At 54.0% G+C, this 19,235-nt stretch overlaps 6 protein-coding genes across 6 annotated transcripts; 2 read left to right on the top strand and 4 right to left on the bottom strand.

The window, feature by feature from the left end:
• Positions 1-57: 57 nt before the first annotated feature.
• J4E88_000326 (uncharacterized protein) lies at positions 58-1,053 on the bottom strand (the record flags this gene model as incomplete). The annotated part of the gene is made up of 1 exon (XM_049394005.1): positions 58-1,053. The coding sequence occupies one exon, from the start codon at positions 1,051-1,053 to the stop codon at positions 58-60; it is 996 nt and encodes a 331-aa protein (XP_049259834.1).
• Positions 1,054-2,366: 1,313 nt separating this feature from the next.
• J4E88_000325 (uncharacterized protein) lies at positions 2,367-3,326 on the bottom strand (the record flags this gene model as incomplete). Its single annotated transcript, XM_049394004.1, has 3 exons — positions 2,367-2,600; positions 2,649-2,961; positions 3,154-3,326. The coding sequence occupies 3 exons, from the start codon at positions 3,324-3,326 to the stop codon at positions 2,367-2,369; spliced, it is 720 nt and encodes a 239-aa protein (XP_049259833.1).
• Positions 3,327-4,093: 767 nt separating this feature from the next.
• J4E88_000324 (uncharacterized protein) lies at positions 4,094-8,167 on the top strand (the record flags this gene model as incomplete). Its single annotated transcript, XM_049394003.1, has 2 exons — positions 4,094-7,327; positions 7,376-8,167. The coding sequence occupies 2 exons, from the start codon at positions 4,094-4,096 to the stop codon at positions 8,165-8,167; spliced, it is 4,026 nt and encodes a 1,341-aa protein (XP_049259832.1).
• A 970-nt stretch (positions 8,168-9,137) lies between these two features.
• Positions 9,138-10,796, bottom strand: J4E88_000323 (uncharacterized protein; the record flags this gene model as incomplete). Its single annotated transcript, XM_049394002.1, has 3 exons — positions 9,138-10,176; positions 10,227-10,667; positions 10,792-10,796. 3 exons carry the CDS (start codon positions 10,794-10,796, stop codon positions 9,138-9,140), a joined length of 1,485 nt encoding a protein of 494 aa, XP_049259831.1.
• A 1,348-nt stretch (positions 10,797-12,144) lies between these two features.
• J4E88_000322 (uncharacterized protein) lies at positions 12,145-12,993 on the top strand (the record flags this gene model as incomplete). Its single annotated transcript, XM_049394001.1, has 1 exon — positions 12,145-12,993. One exon carries the CDS (start codon positions 12,145-12,147, stop codon positions 12,991-12,993), a length of 849 nt encoding a protein of 282 aa, XP_049259830.1.
• A 1,761-nt stretch (positions 12,994-14,754) lies between these two features.
• On the bottom strand, positions 14,755-17,068 carry J4E88_000321 (uncharacterized protein; the record flags this gene model as incomplete). The annotated part of the gene is made up of 3 exons (XM_049394000.1): positions 14,755-16,670; positions 16,729-16,914; positions 16,963-17,068. The coding sequence occupies 3 exons, from the start codon at positions 17,066-17,068 to the stop codon at positions 14,755-14,757; spliced, it is 2,208 nt and encodes a 735-aa protein (XP_049259829.1).
• Positions 17,069-19,235: the final 2,167 nt, after the last annotated feature.

Below are 19,235 nucleotides of genomic sequence, written 5' to 3'. Positions count from 1 at the left end.
ACCGTGGGTATCATTGAATGAAAGTAGCTACAACCGCAAATCCTATGCCATCAATGTCTATTGCTGTGGTTTGTACACCATACCTCCCGTCCTCGTATAAGCGTCTGTGCTCGCCGGCCCAGCCCACCGTCTACTAACCTCCTCTCTGTGCTTGACCTCCCTCTCATTCTGCACAGTAACGCAGCAGCAGCAGCAACATCCCTTGAGCAGATCGCTCCCAAAACTGCCTCCAAGTTTATACGCGCGCCGAATACGTGTCCGTTGAAGCATAGGGAATAGCCACCACAGTCCACAGGAAAGGCCCATGACCATGCAGTGTCCGTTCGTGGAGCTGTGGCCGAGCATATCCGTGGGATCTTTCTTCGCGGATTTCTGGGACAGGCGGTACGAGGTGCGGCCGTAGAGGATGCAAGGGCAGAACAGACCTGTAAGACAGGTTGAAGGGTCGGGGCTGCATGCGCAGATGCCGTTTGACCATTCGTGTGATTTCTCTAGCTCCATGTTTGGGTGCGATATCTGGCCTGGCTGGTGTGCAGCAAAATCGAGGCCGTTGGGGCCATGGGCGGCGTCTGGGGAGAATACGGCGTGGAAGTTGCTGTTCTGGTTCGAGAAACCGTGTGGTGAATAGGGCTCGTTCGGATACGGCGAGTTTCGGAGCGTGGGGGAGGTTGGAACATCTCGCGGCTGTTCTTTGTGCATCGAGTTGGCGGAGATGGGGGTCATTGGTGTCTTGTGCGGTAGCGGCGAGGTTTGATGCGTGCCCGACGGCGGCGTAGGAGGGATGGGCGGCATGGCATACGTCCGGATGTTCGTGTTGATGGGCGACAGGTTGCTCATCTGCCGAGCGTGCCTGCTCTGCTGTGTCTCAACCTGTGGTATATGATGAACAGGTTCTGGTTGTGATATTGACGAAACCGGGGAAAAGTGTTGCGCTTGCGGAGCATGCTGAGGCGAGTTGGGCGAGACGGGGGGTTTAACGTCATGCGCGTAAGACGGCGGCATGTAAGCTGTTTGCGATTGGGGCGGAATGATCGGGAGCTGCGCGTCAAGCATCGATTGGGGGCGAGGGTCGATCGGCGTGTATCCCACTGGCGATGTTGGTAGGGAGATGGGCATGGAATGTGGCATTGGCGGATCATTCGGCGAGGATGTGTATACGAAAGCACGCATCTCTGCGGGTGTCTGCGCATACGAGAAGTGCCGTGATGAATCTGTGTTGACTTGAGGTTGCTGAGGCCGCTGGGGTTGTTGAGGCTGCTGAGGTTGCTGAGGCTGTGCCGGCTGCTGGTATTGCTGAGGTTGCTGGTACTGCTGAGGCTGATGCTGTGGTGGTTGCTGTTGCGGCTGTGTATAGGCTGGGGCATCATCCTCAAGAGGTTGCTGCCATGAGAACCTGTTGTGCTGCTGGGAAGTCATTTGAGGCTGGAGCTGCTGGTTCTGTCCATGCTGTCGAGGATCCATGATGCGCGATTGTCTTCAAAGGAAATCCGCTTGCAACGAGGTGCTTCTAACAGAGAAGACGAGTTGTGTACTATGTCGTATATGAAACCGGTGTTTACTCAGAGTGTAGAGTCAGCGGGAGCATCCGGTGGCACAGTCGTTATGAGCTGTTGGAGGTGAGCTGGAATATGGGTGGGCTCAAGCCGGGGGCCAGGAGGTCTGATATCAGGTCAAAGGGCTGCACGTCAGGTACATGCACAAGTACGAGGTCCAAAGAAAGGCAGCCCTGCATCAGAGCCGCCTATCGCTCCGGTTGGCTCTTGGCCATGCTTCATGTCATAGGCGAGCAGCATAGTGGACGCAGATTCGTAGAGCTCCCGCCGTAAGATGGCTCTCTTTTTAGACTTGCAGTGAGGCGCGGGCTTGGCCAATTGAGGTTGGAGGTGAGGTGTGACAACGTTGTGGAGCGAGTCGGTCGGCGCTTACGGGTGGCTCGGCCCCAACGTGCAGACCAATCACGAGGCCCTCCCCTCCACTACGCGTTTTCGGCCACCGTTCCTGGGTCGCATTTATGGCCCTTCTCTTGCATCCGGACAAAGGCTCCTCATAATTGGAAAACGCCGCAGTTTGAAGAACAACGAGCACAGCCCGGTGGCGCAGAAACTGCGGGTCTAGGATTGTTCACGTGTTTCAACGCGATAGAGCCATGTCCTACGATTGCAATGCCATGACAGCACTGGGCACGTGGATAAAGACACTGTGCTTGGAACTCCACATGTACCTTCGCAGGTGGGACACACAAAAGTCACGTTTGAAGTGGTGACAAGTTTGATTCAGGACTATACAAGGGCGGCGGAATGCGCGCTCGCCGTAAAGGTATTATATGAATCGAGATAGTGAGGGCCGGGACGAGATAAGGGTATGATCTATGCGTCCTTGTCCTGCTGGGCCTTTCCACGCTCCTCCTTGTTCTCCGCGCCTGGACGCTCAGTGGAGACGGTTCCTTGCAGCTTAGCGGTTTCGGCAACGCCCTCGCCCTTTTTGCTCTTCTCTTCCTGCTTGGAGATCTGCGAGGTGTGGTGGGTGTTGTCGTTGGAGAGTCCCTTTTGCTTGCCGGACATCTCGTTCTGGCTCTTGGTCTCGTCCTTGCGGGGGTCGGGCTGTACTAGTTAGCGTCCTGTGCGCAATGAGGATGTTGATACACTGACCTTGTCGGACTGGTCAGGAGATTGGCTATCCTTCTCCTCGCTGTTCTCCTTGGTAGGCTTCTCCGGGTTCTGCTGATCGCTCTTTGGCTTCTCCTCAGACTCATCCTTGGATTCGTCCTTAGACTCGTCCTTAGATTCCTCCTCGGGCTCATCCTCCTTGTTCTCCTCTCCGACGGTAGATTCGGTACCAGTCTTCTTGGCACCTCCCTCGCCGTGTGGGTCGCCAAGAGGGTGGTGTTCAGCGCCGTGGTTCGTGTCTTGGGTTAGGACAATGTAGAGACCGACACCGGTGCCGACGACGGCTGAGGCCATCCTGGATATCTCGGTCAGTATCAGGTATTTCATAGAAATCAACACAATGTGTACACAGCTTGGCTGCTTTACGAAAGCGGAATAGCACCTCCACACGCCCAACTACTCAATTCGAGGGCTGTGTGCTTCCTAACGGTAACATGCTATATCCGCATTCGCGCTCATCTGTATAATCGAAATGGGATTGACATACCATGGGATGTCGCTGCTCTTAGCCTCGCCCTCGGGACCGTGGCCGCTGGCGTAGGTTCGGCGTTGGACAGCTCGTTGCCATGGCTGGAGCTCGGCAGCGCGGATAGACCTCGCCGGGCGAGCTGCGCGTGCCAATGAAGAAGCGCGGAGAGCAGAGGACCTGATGAAAGACATGGTGAAGCTGTAGAGAGACGAATTGAAGCTCGCGACGGGCAATTGATGGCAGACTCGGAGTTGGGATGCGCGCAAGAGAAAGATCACGTCAGTCAGAATTATCGGTACGTCACATTGTGGCCCCTGCTTCCGAGGTCTAGCTCCGCGTTCTTGCATCACGTGTGCCCGACCTCGAACACTCGCGAACCTGCGCGAGGCTGCAGAGCCATCGCGTAAAGATTGTGCACGTAGTATCAAACCATTATCCGTAGAGCTCGCGTAAGAGTGTTTCATCATGCTTTGTGAATGAAAGAGATTATGTGAAAACAATGCCATCTGCTCACACCTGATACAAGGGAACAGCTGAACACTATAGAGCCTACGTTGACGTCAGGTCTCTACTTTGCATAGCTTGATCTTGATGTAGGTTCTATGGTGTTTAGTTTCCCCTTGTATAAGGTGTTCACGCGTTTGGAGCAGCTCTTGGATACCCTGTAATTGCACAGAGGCCGTGCGCGGGTTGGAGCTCTGAAAGCGACGCAGGCAACAATTGTCCAAAAGCTCTTCCAACCCGGCCACTGGTGCCTCCCTCGCATACTAAAACGGCAGCTCCCTCACAAGCTTTTTCCCTTCTCTCCCTCCCTTCCGCTCCCCACCGCGACATTGAAGCTGTACAGCACCGTCAACCCCGCCAAAGCTGCCCCGCCACACCACACGCGCCCCAGACTGCGGGCTCACATCTGTGATACCAGACGCGCGAAGTGCTGCAGGCCTTCTAAACATCAGCCATGGCGCCCTCTTCGGTCCCGCCTAACCCCACCTCCCATAATGTCGCCCAGCTGCTCCCCCGCTTCGCCGACGATGACCCCGATTTCCGCTTCATGGCCCTGAGCGACCTGCACGACATCCTCCTCATAGCTCACCCCGGCCTCCTCCTCCACGATGATGTCGTCTCGGCCAAGACGGTCGAGGGTCTCCTCACAACACTGGTCGACACCAACGGCGAGGTCCAGAACCAGGCCATCAAGTGTTTGGGCCCTTTCGTCAACAAGATCAGCGATAAGACGCTGCCTGTCATGATTGACAAGCTCTCTACGCTTCCCACTGGCAACACGGTCGACCAGTCTATACCCGCTATGGCCCTCCGCGAAGTCGTTATAACCCTTCCCCGTCCTACCACCGGTGCTGCGCGCAGCAAGTCGGTACAAGATGCATACAGCGCCATCAGCAGGGTCCTGATACCGCGTCTGATCGGATACAATGTTATACAACCAGCACAACAGGGCCTGACTCAACCGCCCAAGGGCATGTTGGAGTCAGACCTCGAGAAAGGCTCGGACAGCAACGCTCTCGACGTTCTCATCGAAGTCGCCAAGTGCTTTGGTCCTATGCTGCAGGATGTAGAAATCCAGGCTTTGCAGCAGATCACCTTCGCCATTCTCGAGAACGATCGGGCTAGCTCTATGATGAAGAAGAAGTCCATCACTGCCATCTCGGTCCTGGCCGGTTACTTCTCAGACCAGCTTCTGAGCAGTTTCCTTTCAAAGGTCATCGAACTTCTGCGCGATCCCCACCTCACTCGCAGCAAGCGGAAGCTGTACATTACCATCTTAGGCTCCATGGCCCGGTCGATCCCGCGTAAATTCGGTCCTTACCTAAAGACGCTGGCGCCCTTTGTCCTGAGCGCCTTGAGCACACAGGAGCAAGACGAGGAGATGGATGTCTCAGACGACGAGGGTGAGCGCGACCCCGAAATCGACGAGGTACTCGAAGCCGCCCTTATTGCTTTGGACGGTTTCCTTGCCTCCTGTCCGCAAGACATGCGCATGTACACCGACGAAACCATCGAAGCCGCGACGCGCTACCTCAAGTACGACCCTAATCTGGCGCAAGACGACGACGATGAGGACGACGATGACATGCCAAGCGACGAAGAAGACGCGCTCGAGGGCGATGACTTTGAAGAGGAGACGGGTTATGATGACGACGAGGACGCAAGCTGGAAGGTTCGTAGGTGTGCGGCCAAGGTGCTTTACACTTTGATCTCGACGCGGAGTAACGGCGATCTTCTCGACGACGGAACTCTCTACGACCGGGTTGCGCCAGCGCTTATAACACGATTCAAAGAGCGGGAAGACAACGTACGCTTGGAGGTCCTGGCCACTCTATCCAACTTGATCAAGAAGTCGGGTGACGGACCCTCGCCTGTCAAGTTCGCCGACGAGACTCCTCAGAGTGGCACAATGCCACCACCGCCTAGCAAGAAGCGTCGTCGCGGCGGTAGCGATGCCAGCATGTTTGATCTGCAGGGTAGTTCGTCCTTGTCAATGGGCTATGCTTCACCCGCACCAGCTGGCACGCCTCCGGTCGGCCCTCGCGCAAGCTTAGCTAAGATCAGCCCGGAAATTGTCAAGGGCATTGCGCAGCTTCTGAAGCAGTCATCATGCCCGCCTACCACCAAGCAGGCGTCCATCTCTCTGATCAAGGACATCGTCATCACTCAGCGTGGTGGGCTCGATGGGTACCTCAACCAACTGATCAACCCTGTTGTAGAAGCTGCGAAGATTACTGGCGGTTCGACAAGTAGTGCTTCCGCTACCGCTAACACCTTACGCACTCAAGCTTTGCAGCTGATAGGAGCCATCGCCGATACTCACTCGTCTAAATCTATCCAGCCATATGTAGCGGCTATCATTGACGCGCTCCTCCGTGGGGTCAAGGATAAGTACAGCAAGTTGTCTATCGAAGCTCTGGCAGCAACAGAGCAGGTCATCAAGGCCCTCACACCTCCCCGAGCTGCTACAGCAGGAACGGAGAACCAGCAGCATCTAGAGCAATTGTTCGATGCGTTAGTCAACCGCATATCAGCGAACGACGCTGACGTGGAAGTTCGACGGAGTGCTATTCACGTCCTTGGATTGTTGCTTGGTAGGAGCTCTGGTGAACAAGGCCTCCTCTCCTCGCCAAAGCGAACGGCTGGACTTGAACTTCTGGTAGAGCGCCTGAAGAACGAATTGACAAGGCTTGCTTCAGTACGTGCTGTTGATTCTGTCGCTGCCCACACCAAGGCGCAAAATGAGTTGTCAGCCAAATGGGTACAGAATGTCGCACTGGAACTCGCTGCACAATTACGGAAAGCCAGTCGCGTATTACGCGGTGCCAGCCTAAGCGCACTACGCACTCTCTCATTGAATTCGCTATCACGGAGCCAACTCGACAACAAGACAAAAGCGCAGGTGGTGGAGATGCTGCTTCCGCTGCTGAACGCCAGCGATCTGCACCTCCTGGGACCGGCTCTTATCATCCTGGCTACATTCGTCAAGGACGACGCGCAAGTCATCATGACGCCCAGCCTCAACGATGCCCTTTGTCAAGTTGCTCAAGGCTCGATAAGCGGAACGCCGTTGGATGCACTCCTCCAGCTAGTACGCACTATCGGAGAGCAAGGCGCCGGAAAGGCCTTGATGCAAGCACTGCTACAACAAGTCGGTGTATCTGGGCATCCAGAGGTGGTAGGCAAGGTCATTGGTAACTTGCTTGTATATGGTGGCAACAGTGTTGGCGTAAAACTTGAGCAGTTCATCACCGAGCTTGAGACGGCACAAGACGACAAGCGCAAGTGTCTTGCCCTGGTAGTGCTTGGAGAATCTGCATTGCGCCTTGGTTCGCAATCTACCATTGATCCCAAGTTGTTCATCAAGTACTTCTCTGCTAAGTCCGAGAACGTACCACTTGCGGCCGCTGTTGCGCTTGGCCGAGCCGGTGCTGGAAGTGTCAGCAAATATCTTCCCGTCATTCTTTCATCTATGGGACAGCCTTCTTCACCGCAGTATCTGTTCCTACACGCTATCAAGGAAGTCCTTCAGCATGACGACACGGAGTCGGAGATCATCCCGTACACGTCAACACTGTGGGAAAACCTCGTTGTTGCTTCGCAGCTCGAAGACAACAAAGCGATCGGTGCAGAGTGCATTGGCAGGCTTACTATCATTGACCCGAAGACGTACCTTCCTCAACTTCAGGTAAGCCCTCATAGTCTTTTTTTTTTCAACAGCTAACTTATAATCTAGGCGTTCTTGAACGACCGCAAGGAAAGCTTACGCGCCATGGTCATTTCTGCTCTACGATACACCTTCACCGATACCGATGAAGCCTACGACGAATACCTCCGCCCCATCGTTGTACCTATGCTTGTACAGATGCTCAACGAGCCTGATCTCGAGAATCGCCGTCTTGCTCTTATGACGTTCAACTCCGCCATGCACAACAAGCCTGACATTATCCTCCCTGCGCTCGACCAGCTGCTTCCACTCGCCATGAAGGAGACTGTCATCAAGCCTGAGCTTATCCGCGAGGTGCAAATGGGTCCATTCAAGCTCAAGGTCGATGATGGCTTAGAGATCCGTAAGAGCGCATACGAGACCCTCTATGCTCTTCTTGAGAAGGCCTTTGCACGTCTGTCACCCATCGAGGTCTCCGACTTCTTCGATCGCATTGTCGCTGGTATTACCGACGAGCATGACATCCGAGTTCTGTGCAACCTCATGCTCACCAAGCTTATGGTCATTGCACCGGACCAGGTCCGCTCGCGTCTGGATTCTCTTGCCGAGAACTTCCGCACTGTACTTGCCGTCAAGCCAAAAGAGAATGCTGTCAAGCAGGAGATCGAGAAGATTCACGAAGGCGCCAAGGGCGTGCTCAAAGTGTCAATGCAGCTTAACAAGCAAATGGGCACCGAAGCCGGTATTGGTCAGGACGATTCACAGTCTCGCATCTGGGCACAGTACTGGGATCAGATCCAGAAGGAACATGAGAAGGGTCTAAAGGCTGTTGCAGAGGAGCTCAAGGAGCGTGATCGCTAGCGGCGCACAACTAGGCCCCCTCTCTGGTACCTCAACAAGTACCCAAGCGATCCTTCCCATCCGTTATATTTCAGTTTCCGCTAAAAGTTTGCGCGATGAGATAGCACTAGAAGGACATGAAGGGATGTTCGAATGCATGATATGAGAATGGCGCGAAAATGGGAAGTAGAGAAGGCAACTGGTGATCGCATCGAAGCGATATGAATACGAAACATGATACCATTCAAATCATCCCGGGTGAACTCTAGCATGTGCAGTGATGTCGTGACATGACCTATCCACCATCTCATTGGCAATCTTACCCAGCTAGCTTACTCATCCTCTCCATTTAGAACCCCATGTCTCCCAAAAAGACCCATCGCCAGCAGCGCGAAATGCCCCCCAACGACTGGCCTTGCCACAAACGGGTAATCAGTATAGCCCCCATCACCCGTCGTCATAAAGTGATCGGAAAGCGCTTTATCCGTACTCGTCTCATTGATCCACTTCGCCAACGAGTTCACAAACAGAGCCCGCGTCTCAGGTCGACTCGTAGCCGCAGCCCACATCTCCCAATCGCTCTTCGTCCACAGGCGTCTGTTATCGAGGGGAACGCCATACTTCTGGACGACAGTCGGGTAAAAGTCCGACTGCATGGTGAAAAGAGATTTGGGGATTGCGCGCAGGTTGAAGAGGAGGGCTGGGAAGATGTTGTAGAGGATGCTGTAGGAGTCGGGGAGGTTGTAAGCGAGAAGAGTATGGTTGGTTGCGGGGTCTATGGCTGATTCGGACCAGAGGGTATAGTAGAAATACGCGTTGCGTATCCATCTGCCTGCTCCATAGCCTCTGTCGCCATTGGCTTGGGCAATGACACCCATGCAATTTAGGGCTACGATGCCTTTTATTGCGAGGTTAGTGTTGTTGGCGATGGGTTCGTTGAAGTCATCTTCAGGTTCGTTAGTACAAACGTTCCTTGGTGTTGACGTGCTGCTTAGTACTTGCCTGTCGTGGTCTGATGCTCAGGGTATGGGCAATTTTCTACGAGGTATTCCGACCACCGCTTGAGGATATCGTAGTGGCTTACAAGGAATGCTGTGTCGTTGGTGGCCAAGTAGTATGAAGCTGCCAGAATAACCATGTTCGCGCTCTCTTCAACGGGCATCGCTTCTTCCCCTTCTTCATCGGGAACGGTGGAGCTGTAGTATCCTATGGCGTTTGGGTAGAAGCGCCCGATATCGTGCATGGCATATCGTTCGTGATAGAGTCCGGACTCTTGGAACTCGAAGACGGGCTTGAGCAGTAAGCGGAGAAGCTCCGGGTTTGCATAGAGCCAGAAAGGTAAAGCAGGGTAGATGACATCGGCCGTGTTCACTTTGCCGTCTGATGAGATTTCTTTCTGAAAGATGGTTGGACCCGTGGTGTTATCTGCGGATTCTGTGATAACGTTTGCAGCCAAGATCTGGCGGGCAGAAAGTGCGACAATGGCGTAGTACGACTCCTCTTCCGACAACGAGGATACATCGATAAGCGTATCAGTCACTTTTTCCTCGGCATAGTAGAATGCCACATCATTTCGCAGCTTCATGGTCCACAGTTTGGCCTCTTTTGCGGTAGCTGCGTAGTCTTTGTAATGCCTGCGAATCATGTAGTTGGTACTATAATAGCAGTTGCTCGTAAGCCACCATGGTTGGAGCTCGATGTCCCCGCTAGCAGTGCGGTAGTTTACAGCAGGCTCTTGAGTCGTGCCGACAGTATACAGTGCTGACCCGGACTGACTAGACGTAAAACTATGCGAGAAACCGAACACTGGCATTTGATCACCTGGTGGTCCCCGAGACTGGTTCTGGTGGAGAAAATTGTCCACTGTGCCGTCCTGGGCGAACTGCCGTCGTACAGTGGTTGCGAGACCGTTCGCAGTATCGAATTTGGTGCTCATGCCGGGAGAGGAGACGTAGTGTAGGCTGCCCCAGTACGGTTCCTGTTTATGGCCACGATCGGACCAGGAAAGCTCATCTGTAATCAACGCTTCCCTTGAAGCTGGTTAAATTTATACTGAACATACTTTGATTCAACAACTTACCAATGAAACAATGTGTCGGGGGTCTCCGTTCCCTTGGGCGGGCATTGAGTTTCGCCGAAAGACTCACCAGGGCAGCCAATTGTCCAGTTGAATGATACGTTGCCGCCCCCAAGCCAAATAGAATCGATGTCTGAGTAGAGCTGTACATCATGCGAAAGCTCATCGGTGGCGACAAACTCTACTTCCATATAGCTGAGCGGAATACTGCTCTTGCAAAGATCTTTTGGTAGAACAGGAGAGAAAAACCGCGCCTCTACTCGCACAGGTCCAGCGTCGAATGTAAAGTTACTGTAGTGGGGGTCGTAAGATACGGTAAGTGGAGTTGCTTTCTGGAGACCTTGTACGGAGGGCGAGTCTCCCATGTACTCATACCCTGTTCCGTCTACGCGTATGATGCCACTCCATCCTATGGGATCGCCAGTCCAGAAGGTGACATTCCGACTATTAAGCGTACTGCCGCCGGAGGTGGTGCTCCAAGCGCTAGTGTATGGGGAGCGGACTGCAAGAGGGATGGAAGGTGGTCGCAAAGGTGAGTAGACTGGTCTAGAGAAAGTGAGCAATGTACAACATGGGTTATGAAAGACAAGTTCGTTGCCTTACCCTGCTTGTTGAGCAATGGCGTTGCCTATACAAGAGAGGAGAACCACAAGTGATGAAAACATGTTGTCTGGCATTGCTCGAGCATACAGCACGAAACTGTCTTCCATGATGTGATATATAGAAGGCATCCAGAGACAGAGGTCTGTACTCGTGCTCAACGGCGCACAGCGCCTGTCAGAAGGCATGGTGTCCAATAACCGGAACGTTACCTCGATAAGGCTCCTCGCAGCATCGTGTCATACAGAAGATGATTTTTGGGATTTGTGTCAACGTAGATGCCTTTCTAGGCAGGACCCTAGATGAATCAAGTTATCCCCGCGTGCTTGCGCTCACGATGAGCATGCCGTGGGTCTCTTTTTCCCAGGTGTGCAACTGTTTAGAGCCTATATTTTGCCCCACACCACACTGCGTACGATATATGACAGTTCATCTGATCAGATCGATAGCGTGTGATGACGGTGCAAGCTTGCCCGGCCGCGTCGCGTCTCGACGCAGCTGGGAGGCCAACGCGTCATCTACAGCCTACAATCTCCTCCTCATGCAGGCGCGGATATTTCCACATATCCAGCTCACATGTGTTGTCCAGTCTCTCCATCTTTGTATGTCTCAGCGCGCGAGTATGGCTTTCCGACATTGCTGGCAGAGCCTCCGGGCGATGGGCAGACGGAGGTTCGCGCTCGTGTGAGTCGGCACCGCGCAAGCTCGATATCGATTGGTAACGACCCACGAAGGCGAGATGGGATACGTAAGTGTTGGCACGACGCGTCAAACGTTGCTTTCGTGCGCTGGAGGAGGGGTCGGAGACATGTGCCCCAAAGTCGCGTTATTCGCGATAAGCAGAGGAGGACCTCGGGAGGACGGCGGACTTGCGCCTAAACCGTTTCGGATCCGACATGTCCGGACGAGCCTCCTCCGGGCGCTACTTCCACATGTCCGCTCGTACATCACCTCTGAACCACAACACTACCACGTCGATTGCAGCTCTGGAAACGCCTGGATCACTGGCGAGTTCTCGCGAAAAGTCGTTTCCGTTAGTATGGTGTAGCCGGGCGTAAGCACAACGCATGTCAGCCTTGAACGCCACCAGCCAATCTAGCGTATCCTATAAATGTGTAAAAACAGAGCAGTATGACTAAGTTCGACTCGTCGGTCTCATAGACGTCCGACGCGGTATGCATGCCGTAATCTTCAAGGCTTCATGGCGTTCTGGCGCTATAGAGATGACTACATAAGACGTAGAGGCAGCCGTCTTGCTGTATGCTCAGCACATCAAACCCCACCCAAACATACATTGACAAAAACCTCAAAAGCTATCATTATGACTTCCGGTTCCCCACATCAACCAAGGCAAGTCGCTGCCCTGCTTGAAGGCCAACGCAAGGTCGATGTGTACGAGGCTACAGGTGGTGCCGTGACTTCCCAGTTCGCAGCACACAACCTCTCGCTCCTTCCACCCGTACCTCCGAATGCCATCATTCACGACAACGCTTGTGGAGCTGGTACAGTCTCTCGGCTGATTCTGTCCTCAAAAGTACCCTCAGGCCTCAAGATCCACGCCACAGACATCGACCAAGTCTTCCTCGACGCACTCCAATCAGACGTGCAGAAGAACTCCTGGCCCATCGACGTACTAAACCAGAGGTCTGAAAGTTTATCGTTCCCAGACGACCACTTCACCCACTCAATCAACAACATCGGCATCTTCTTCACCAGCTCCGCCGGTCTCGACGGCGCCAAAGAAATCTACCGCACACTCCAACCCGGCGGCACGGCAGTAGTAAACTGCTGGGAAGACGTCACCTGGCTCCCGCCCTTTGCACTCGTGCATCAAGCCCTTCGTCCAGGGAAATCGTACCCAGCACCACCTATACTTTGGAAAGACGGTCAGCAGATTCAGAAAGTGATGTTGGAGGCGGGTTTCTCGCGAGCAAACATGAGGGTAGAGAAAAGTGAGGCATGGGCAAAGACTAGCGATTTGAGAGACTGGGCAGAGAAATCCTGGGCGTATCTGGGTGGCATAGGTGGGTGGGCGGAGACAGATGGGGAAAGATGGGAGGAGGCGGTTGAGCTTCTGGTGAAGCATATTTTGGAGCAAGAGGGTACGAAGAGGGTTGGTGAGGAAGTCTGGATGAGAGCTAGTCAGTGGGTGATCGTTGCTACGAAGTGAGTCCAGGTGATATCAGCTGTTGGTATTGTTGCATGGCAATCATTGATATGTCCAAGGATTTAGTTTATCATTGGGAGCTATAGAGTCCAAGCATGTACTGCAGAGCTGCCAATGATCATCATGCGCAATCACCGTTCATAGCCATAGCTAGACCTTTCTCCCCTTCCGTTCACTCATGGTTCTCAATCGAACACTGGTCTTCGACATTTAAGCGCAAGCCATGACATAGATCATGCCCGAAGATGAATTGGGAGTGTTGAAACTGTAATCCGCGGAATACTTCTTGGGTGTGTTTGGTGGAGTCTTGGGCCTCGGTGGTGGTGTGGTGCCAGTTTTAGCGTCCTTGACAAAACGGTCAGCTCAACTACAGGATTAGATTCTCGAAAGATAGTACTCACAGAGGGCTCTGGTAGAGGAAGATCTCCTCGTCTTTTTTCTGGCGTATTAGGCGGCGGTGCTGGCGAGGAAGGAGGTGTGTAACCAGTCTTAGCGTCCTTGAGACAACAGTCAGTTCACTTGCTGATCAGGCTCCCGGAATGAGATCCTTACAGACGGCTCTGGAAGCACAAAGTCTTCTCGTTGCCTGTAGGGCGATGTGGGAAGACCGGAACGTGGCTCCAGAGGCCTTGGAGGCTCCGGACCAAGGTTCTTGTACGAATGTCAGCTTCTATGTGATGTATGTGTTTTTACATCATGGGTATTTACACATTTATATCCGCCCGGAGGTGTTGGAGGTGGGGTGTCAGGAGGGTTGGGCTCGGGACCCTTGCTTGAGTTCGGAAGACGAGGAGTCTGTTCACTGAACAGAGGTTGGTCGATGTCGCACATGGTGTTTGTGTAACTGATGGTTATTGCTTGAATAAGTTGTAGGGTGCTGTTGCTAGTATTGTAGTGGATGCTGTAGCTGGGTGGTGGTAGAAGTTGCAGTGGTAGTTATGTATGAATCAATGGAGCGCATAGCGGACATGGTTTATATACCTCTCTAACTGATTCAATCTTCATGATTTTGTGCTCTTCAAGGGCAATGGCGTTTAGGGTATTGATGGTGCCGTGAACAGGATAGAGAATGGCGAGATTGCGATAGCGGGCGATTCTTGAAGGCGATACCGTTATAGCACTTGCGATCGGTGGACCAAACACCCGACTCTAGTTCTACCATGGATATCCAGATATTGGAATAGCCTTGATTGATGCTGACTGATGGTTCGCCGCTTCTTCCAAGCCTGACCACGTTTGCGGGAACGCCCAATCACTCAATGTGGATACCTTGAGTGTTTAGCTGTGTGCATCGCGGGAATGACAAGGAATCACCCAACTAGGCAACGCAAAATGATTCTTCAATCGATATTGATAAGCTCACCATGGTGAGCAGTAAACATTAGGTATGTTACATATATGTACACGTGCAGTCGGACCTCGTTATTAACAAAGTAAGAACAGTCTTCCAGCGACTGAAACCTTCCAACAAAAGGTGGTATATCGAGCACCACCCAAAGCAACCCCAAAAGTCGGTGCTTGACCACCATCCAACATCGATACAAAAGACAATTATAAGATGTAGCGAATGTATAGAGTAAGGGGTATAACGCAGAACATATGGTAAAGTAACAGCGGACTGGCCGGGTATCAGAAAGAATGAAGAGGGTGAATATTCATGCAAAAGGCCCAAACAAAAACCAGATCGCTAAAGGACGTGACAAATGAAAAGCAAAATATGAGCAAGAAGAAGCAACGACAACGGTTATGCGAGAGGTGCATGGTTCACGCCATCATCATGAGCCTTGTACCGCGCTTCTGGAGGTTTCGCGGTCTATAATTGCCCGGGCCTAGGTTACTTCTCGGAGGTGCTGCGGCGCTTTGCGCATGTCGATCACAGTATCGCCGGCCAGCGACTTCAAAGTAGCCGTCGCGGAGGACGATGCGGCAGGTCGTGCACGTGAAACATCTTGGGTGAAACTTCTGGCGCAAATCGGTTTCGAGATATTGGCCTTCGATGCCCCGGTTGCAGGCATTGCACAAAGATCCGTTGAGCTTGTGGTAGTGCTGTTCGCAATATGGCGAGTTCTCGAAGACGTAAAACTCCGCTGTTGGAAAGGGATCGGCGCACGTTCTGCACGTGAAGCAATGCTTGTGGTAGCGTCCCGTAAGGCGGCCAGAGGAGTCCTTCACGGACTTTCCAACAATTGGCTCTGAGCACCCACGACAATTGCCTTTGCTAGCAGCCTTAGGCCGGCGCACGTCTTGTTGCTGGGGTTCAGGCTCGGCCATGCGTCTTGGCGGGCTTACATTGACTTGCGCCGGGTCCTGGGGTGTTGCCGGCTCTCTTTCGAATGTGTCACGCGGTGTTGACGCGCCCATCTGTATGGCGGGGTCCATTGGCGACTCAGGGTATTTCGCATATCCTCCAGGCGGAAACGTGTCCTGGCGATATCCCGGTGAAAGCGACCTTGGGTACGGCTCCGCTCCATCGGGCCGCATGTAACTCTTTGGCGCTCGAACAGGCCGTGCTTCGGCGTAGGACTCCGGGCTTGCGCTTCTCTCAACATTCTCCTCGACAATGTTGTCAGGACGACTGATCTTGGAAGTCTGGCGTGAGTGCGCTGCCTCGGACTCTGGGGGGCTTGATCTGGAGCTTGTCATGCTGCGGTAGCCCGAGCTGGCGTACGAATCGTCCGAGAAGCCAGAGTCCGAAGGGGTGTGCAGTGCGTTCATAGGCGCATCACCGAGTCCAGAAGCTGCTAGTGGCGGTGGACGTAAGGAATGCGTTGGCGCAAGGCCTCGTGGCATGTCGCTTTCCGAGCCACTTCGGCTTGAGCCGCGAGAAGGGAACATGTTGTTTGAGAGAGACATGAACTCCGGGGGGTCCAGATCGGTCATGTCTGCTGGCGGTAGATCTTTTTCTGAAGGCCTCCTAGGTCTTGGTGGGGGTTCTTTCCGCTCTCTGCTGTTTGGTCGTGACGGAATTGACCTTGCAAGGTTTTCTTGAGAAGCTCTGGAAGGCTTGGTAGATTCCTTCTGCAAGCGGTCTAGAAATGCATCAATACCTTCAGCCTGTTCCGACGTGGATGGCAGTGGTGGCAGCGCATTGGCTCCACCCATGCCCGGCTTCGGGCGAGCAGGAAGACCTATGCTGCGATTGGAGTGTGCTGAACTCCGCGACGCATTCGATGTTGTGGAAGTACGCTGTTTCGATACGCTCTTATTACTGGCGATACTGCCGTTTGTGCCCATCCTTCTATGCCCAAGCGCCGGCCCTTCTTCCGCGAATGGTCTTGCTGCGCTTGATGTACTCGGCCTTCGATCTGCCGTTCCATCGAAGGGTCCTGGTGCAATGCTGTTCATGCGCTTGGTGATGTTCTCTCCACCATCAAACCGGGGGCTGAGGGGTGCGAATAGAGGGCTCGGTTGAGCATAGTTTTGCTGGTAGGGTTCCAGGCGTTCTCGTGGTTGAGGTTTGGCACTCTTAGGGGTGCCGTTCTTGGAGGGGAATCGAGGAAAAGCGCAGTCCAGATTGGAACTGTAATCGGGCGATGGGGGTGCCATGGGTCGCCCAACCGGAGTTGTCACACTGCGGTTCATCTTGAAAGGAGACTTTGGCGGCGCCAGACCCGGGGATCGACTCTTGTAGTCAACTTGGTTGCTCATTGGCGATGGTTCCAGCGGCCGGAATGGTTTGTCTAAGCAGGTCAGCACAATGTCTACTACTCAAGTTGGTTTACCCTTTTGACTGCTTACTCGCTGCATTTGAATCGATTCTGGGCGGGGGAGGCATGCGACCCGATTGCGCTGGACGTTCCGACCGGTTGCTGAACGTGGGACCGCCAAAGGTTGCTGCGCGGTTCATCTTGGGCGACAGTATAGAGGGCGGGGAACCCATAGAGATGGTCGAGGTGGGCGACATTGGCTCAGGAGCGGGCGTTGCTGCAACTGATCAGTGTGTGTTATAGTGTGCATTCGTGGCGTACTCACCCGCTGGGGGTGCTGCAGCGCAGACATGGTCGGCTAAATGGAGGATGTCAATGTCCACCGCGCAGGATGAACACTTGATAGTCGGAAGCGTGCTCATTCGTTCCATGTTGGGCGCGTGTCCGGTGCTGGTTCAGAGAGGGAGTCCGAGGCGGATCGTGCCTGGACATTCAGTATTAAGGCCGTTCACGTCCAGCGGAATATCGTCGTAAGGCTATCTCGAAGATGGTGGCACGGAGTGGGAGCAGGCAAGGTATGCGGCGGTGGTCGAGGACGGATGATGGGCGGGAGCGCCGAGAAACAAAGGTGCAGGGTTGTTGGATCCTCAGAAACGGTGTGGGTGGGCCTTGCTGAATCAGGGGAAGCACATGCGGGCGTCGTTCTGAAGTGGCTAGCAGCCAGGGACGGCAGCGGGATAATGGCTAGCCTCGCTGCGTCCTGCGGTCTAAGAGGCTGCTGGGCCCCACAATCGACACGCGCAATGTTGGGTATTTGATGCTAATGAATTATCCTCATGAGATAGATAATGACCGCGTCTGAGCGCCGGCCACCCACAGCCCGCTGAGCACAGCAGGGCTGATCGGCATCAGAGATGAACACCCAATCGCCAGCCAGTCGCAAGGGACGACGCGCCCCCTTCTGCGCGTCTTTGTGTCTCCTGCACGTAACTCGCGCGTCCCTGAGATGCGGCGTCAGTGGTCGAGCACCGGCGGCCTCCATGATTCGATGGCCATGTGCACGGGACGGCGGCCTGTACCTAGCTACCTGGGCATGGGCACATCGTGTGGTCCTCTCCGTGTCAGTTGCACGCACCAGAGGCGGCCGGCTGCGATGAAACCATAGTCGCTGGCGTAAAGTCTCGGACCCAACACCGTCGCAGTGACGATGTCACGGTTGCGACCCAAGACCAACAGAGTTCGCAAGCTCCAGGAGGTCGCAAATCGCGGCAACAACGTTTGCCAGATGCGTGCACCGTGTATAGCCAAGTCCTGCAGCGACGAGCAGGTGGCTTGAGGCTCTGATCGCCTGCTGCCCATGCGCTGGTAAGCCACCAGGGCCGGACATTACTCTCGGGCTTGATTGGCCACACGCGGCATCGTTCTCGTTGGTCGATCGACGCTGCAGATACAAATTATCCATAACTAAGCGCCCCTTTCGCTACGTCAACAGTTTCTCGTCCGCAATGTTCCCATCAGCCATGTTCTCAGGTCGGCGTGGCCCGCGACACACAGTGCTTGACATGTCGCAGGTGCTGGAAGTTTCGAACTGCTCGCATGCCGTTGCGCCAACTGCTGCCCTGGGAAGACCCATCTCCCTGCGTGCCTGTCTCCATCTGCATGCAGCATGGTGGCCTAACATGGTTCCCTTGGCGAACGGCGAGGCTGATTGTCGATCAGCAAACTTCCCATGCAGGTTGCCGCATTCGTCGTTCTCCCAGCCGACCCCAGGGTCTTCCCCCATGTTGCCTGCCATCGCGGCTAATAACATCAAGAAAATAATGTCAACACTTGTCTCGTGTGGACACTTTGCCAGCAAGCAGCATCTGTCATCTGTCAACAGTAGCCGTCTTGCATCGCCGAGACTCCACACAAAAATACGCTGCGGATTGTGTCGCGTGCCTTTTTTTTCGTTCCGTAAACATGTCTGACGCACACAGCGTGTCGAGTGCTACCACAGTGCTTGACTGACGACATCACCGTGCTTTGAAACAGTCCGTGGCTCAGACACCGTCCAAATGCCATGCTTGCCATTCTGGCGCCAGGCCAATTCCCATATGCCTGAAAACTCTTACACATCGACACCCGGCTCCCGAGATCCCCTCTTCGCAGTGTTGTGCACGTGATGGCGGGGTCCGTATCTCCGTACCCGTACCTAGGTACTCTAGCACTAGCTACACACCTGTCCAGTACGTAGCTCATAGGAGGAATTAAACAGTTCCCACAGCGGTACACTCGAGCATGCAGAGACAGCTGTCCATGCAATGTGCCTTCGCTTAATGCCAACAGAGCGCTCTCGTCGCGTCGCTTACATCGTCACCTTCCCTACTGCGGTTGTCGCTGCTGCTTGTTGAGGTAGTGAGGGAAATAGTGGGGCAAGGCGAGCATCGCGAATACCACGGCTACGCGCCATTGGTGTTGTACGTCCCGAGAACGGCTACGGCGATAGTCATTAGCATGAAAAGTGGGGAGTATGGAAGGTACAGGCAAAGAAGCGGTGGGTGAACACGCTGTCCGGCAGGAAGCGGGAGCGATTGCGTACGATTATTGCTAAGTCAG

This window comes from Alternaria novae-zelandiae (assembly GCF_023758075.1).
Source record: "Alternaria novae-zelandiae strain BMP 2774 chromosome Unknown scaffold_1, whole genome shotgun sequence".
Taxonomy (NCBI): domain Eukaryota; kingdom Fungi; phylum Ascomycota; class Dothideomycetes; order Pleosporales; family Pleosporaceae; genus Alternaria; species Alternaria novae-zelandiae.
The sequence above is the reverse complement of the archived record's forward strand: the minus strand, read 5'-3'. Positions and strand labels throughout refer to the sequence as shown.